The sequence below is a fragment of the Rutidosis leptorrhynchoides genome, chromosome 8 (genome assembly GCF_046630445.1).
Source record: "Rutidosis leptorrhynchoides isolate AG116_Rl617_1_P2 chromosome 8, CSIRO_AGI_Rlap_v1, whole genome shotgun sequence".
In the NCBI taxonomy this organism is placed as follows: domain Eukaryota; kingdom Viridiplantae; phylum Streptophyta; class Magnoliopsida; order Asterales; family Asteraceae; genus Rutidosis; species Rutidosis leptorrhynchoides.
The window spans coordinates 174291536-174294105 of record NC_092340.1 but is presented as its reverse complement, the minus strand read 5'-3'; the positions used below and the strand labels follow the sequence as shown (position 1 = coordinate 174294105).

The 2570-nt window shown below is 36.1% G+C and overlaps 1 protein-coding gene across 1 annotated transcript; it reads left to right on the top strand.

The window, feature by feature from the left end:
• The first annotated feature begins 444 nt into the window (after positions 1–444).
• Positions 445–2570, top strand: LOC139863948 (uncharacterized). Its single transcript, XM_071852549.1, has 2 exons — positions 445–1613; positions 2543–2570. Exon 1 carries the CDS (start codon positions 445–447, stop codon positions 1291–1293), a length of 849 nt encoding a protein of 282 aa, XP_071708650.1. The 3' UTR covers positions 1294–1613; positions 2543–2570.

Here is a 2570-nt window from a genome sequence, read left to right as displayed (position 1 = left end):
GGATGAGAGTGTTTTACTATCCTTCTCAATTCATCCAAATATGGGCGGAGAGTTTTGGTGACAAAATCTAAAGGTACTATCATTCCTAATCATCTCTTCTCCTCTCATTTCTGTTGAAATTTAAAAATCGAAAATCGCTATTATTTTTTAATCCAACAATCTCCTCTCATTTCCATCCTAAATAAATCTCGAGAATACAGTCTTATAAAAAGAAATTAGTACTGTAATATCCGATCTATTGTGATCCGTATTTTGTTTTTTTTAAGAAAATAAAAAGAAATTTGTACTGCAATAAAAAAATGTTGTGTTAAGAGGACGTAATCCAACGGTAATAAACTCCAATCCGTCATCCCGTTAATCCAACGGTCCAGATTGCTTCTTCTTCAACAGGTGGATATATCATTTCACATACACAGACATCCGTAAACGGTCTCCACACGTGCAATGGACGGAAGGACCCGAAAACCCGGTCCTGACCCGGGAGTCCTCCTCCGCGTCTCTGAACACTTCCTCCTTCGTCGGCATTACGAAGATTGCCGCAAATACGCACTTCAAGCTCAGCAAATTAACCCTAATTTCACCGGCGTTACTGAAATCCTCGCCGTCGCTGACGTATTACTCGCCGCGAAACCCCGTACATCCACTACAACCCTACCGGACTGGTACGAAATCATGCAAGTCGACCGTTTTTCACAAAATGCTTATCAAATTAGACAAAAGTTTTATTACTTGTACGGAATATTAAACCCTAGCAACAATAAATTCCCCTTTGCTGATGAAGCATTTGATACTTTGCGAGATGCGTGGTTTGTGTTATCAAATCCTGTTAAAAAGGTAGAGTATGATGATTTGCTTAAGAAATTATTGGATAATGATGAGAATTTGAATGGTAAGCGTGATGATTTTGCGTTTTGGACTGTTTGTCCGTACTGTTATTATGTGTATGAGTACCCTAGGGTTTATTTGGAGTGTTGTTTGAGGTGTCCAAATGAAAAGTGCTCGAAAGCGTTTACCTGTGTTGAAATCGATAGGCCTTCGGTTGAGGTTATCAAAGAAGGGAGGTATATTTGTACCGGTTTTTTGCCGGTAGGGTTACAGAACGGTAATTGGAATCCGTACGTACCATTGAGTAACGAGCAAGTGAATGCGAATGTGAATGTGAATGGTAGTGATGATGCTGGTAAGTTTGTAGAGATGATGATGATGATGATGATGATGATGATGATGATGATGATGATGATGACAGTGGTGTTAATGGTGTTGAGATCAAGAGTGATAAATCGGTTAATGTAGGATTAGAAGATGAGGTTAATGTGGCAACAATGAAGCAGAACGTAGGAAGGAAGAAGTCGGTAGCTAAGACAACGAAGAAGGTGACTGGAGCTGGGATCAGAGTGACAAAAGAGGGGCTTTTTGGTACGGAAAAAATGGATATGAATGTGCATTCAACTGATAATGAAGATGATGGTTGTGAAAATGGTTTTAGTAGTGGTGATTTTGGTGGTCCGATGGACCAGTTGCATTTTGGGGGAGTAGAGTTTTATGATGCTGATGATGATCTACTTGTGAGTTTGCAGACTAACAGTTAATGCTGATGCAAGAAGATGTTTTTGGTCTGAGTTAGTTGCTTACTGCTTTAGTATTACATCCTTTTCTTTGTGTACAAATCTAGTTTTACTCGCATTATAAATTTTGGTATATGATATATGGTTAATCAAACTCATTTAGTTTTTTGGTATCTGACTATAATCAAAATGCTTTTGTTATGGGAAAACAATGCAAGAAACAATACTATAATAGACAATGTTTCTCTGTTTTGCATACCCTTGGTGGTAATGCAATCCTAAAGTTCTTTATTTTGATTGTGAACTTTTTTAAAATTTGAATGTTTTTGTAGTATTAGTTTGCTGCAAACTTGTTGCCTTGATTTCTGCACTTGCACTATATATCCTTGTTAGTTTGTTAGTCATTTTGATATTATTTTATTATTATTATTATTGCTATCAATTTTGTGGTTAGAGTTTAACTATGTGTGATCGTGAGCCAAACATTTCATGATATGGCCACTGCAAATCAATTAGTTTTCTGTAAATGATGACAGTCGATTGTTTGTTTGGCCATATCTGTTTGATTGCTTGATACGACAGCTGTATCAAAAAATCACCCTGGTTTGAGATCCTGTTAAAGCTATTATCAAAGGATGATCAGGTTATGCCACAGACCATATAATCGGCCAAAGCTGGTACTTTGAACATCCTATTCATGAGGTTTCATGTGTATTCTGAACGTTAGCATCAATAGGCATTCTATAGTTTATACATAATCTACATTGTGCAATGTATAAGATTTCAATATGTTTTTTTTATGATTTGAATCTTCATTTTGTTCTTATTTGAGTTCTATTGCACTTTTTGTAGGTATGTTTATGTTTATTTGTGTATACATGTTATCTAGAGTTCTTATTTACCTTTGCTATTTAATAAATTGAATTTGTTTCTAGACGATAGAGATCATGAACATGAATGTTTTGGTTTAACTACAGATTTTCGGAAGAGATATTTCCAGGGTTA

Excerpts from the sequence above, each read along its gene's own strand:
- LOC139863948 (XM_071852549.1), top strand. The coding sequence starts at position 445 with ATGGACGGAAGGACCCGAAAACCCGGTCCTGACCCGGGAGTCCTCCTC.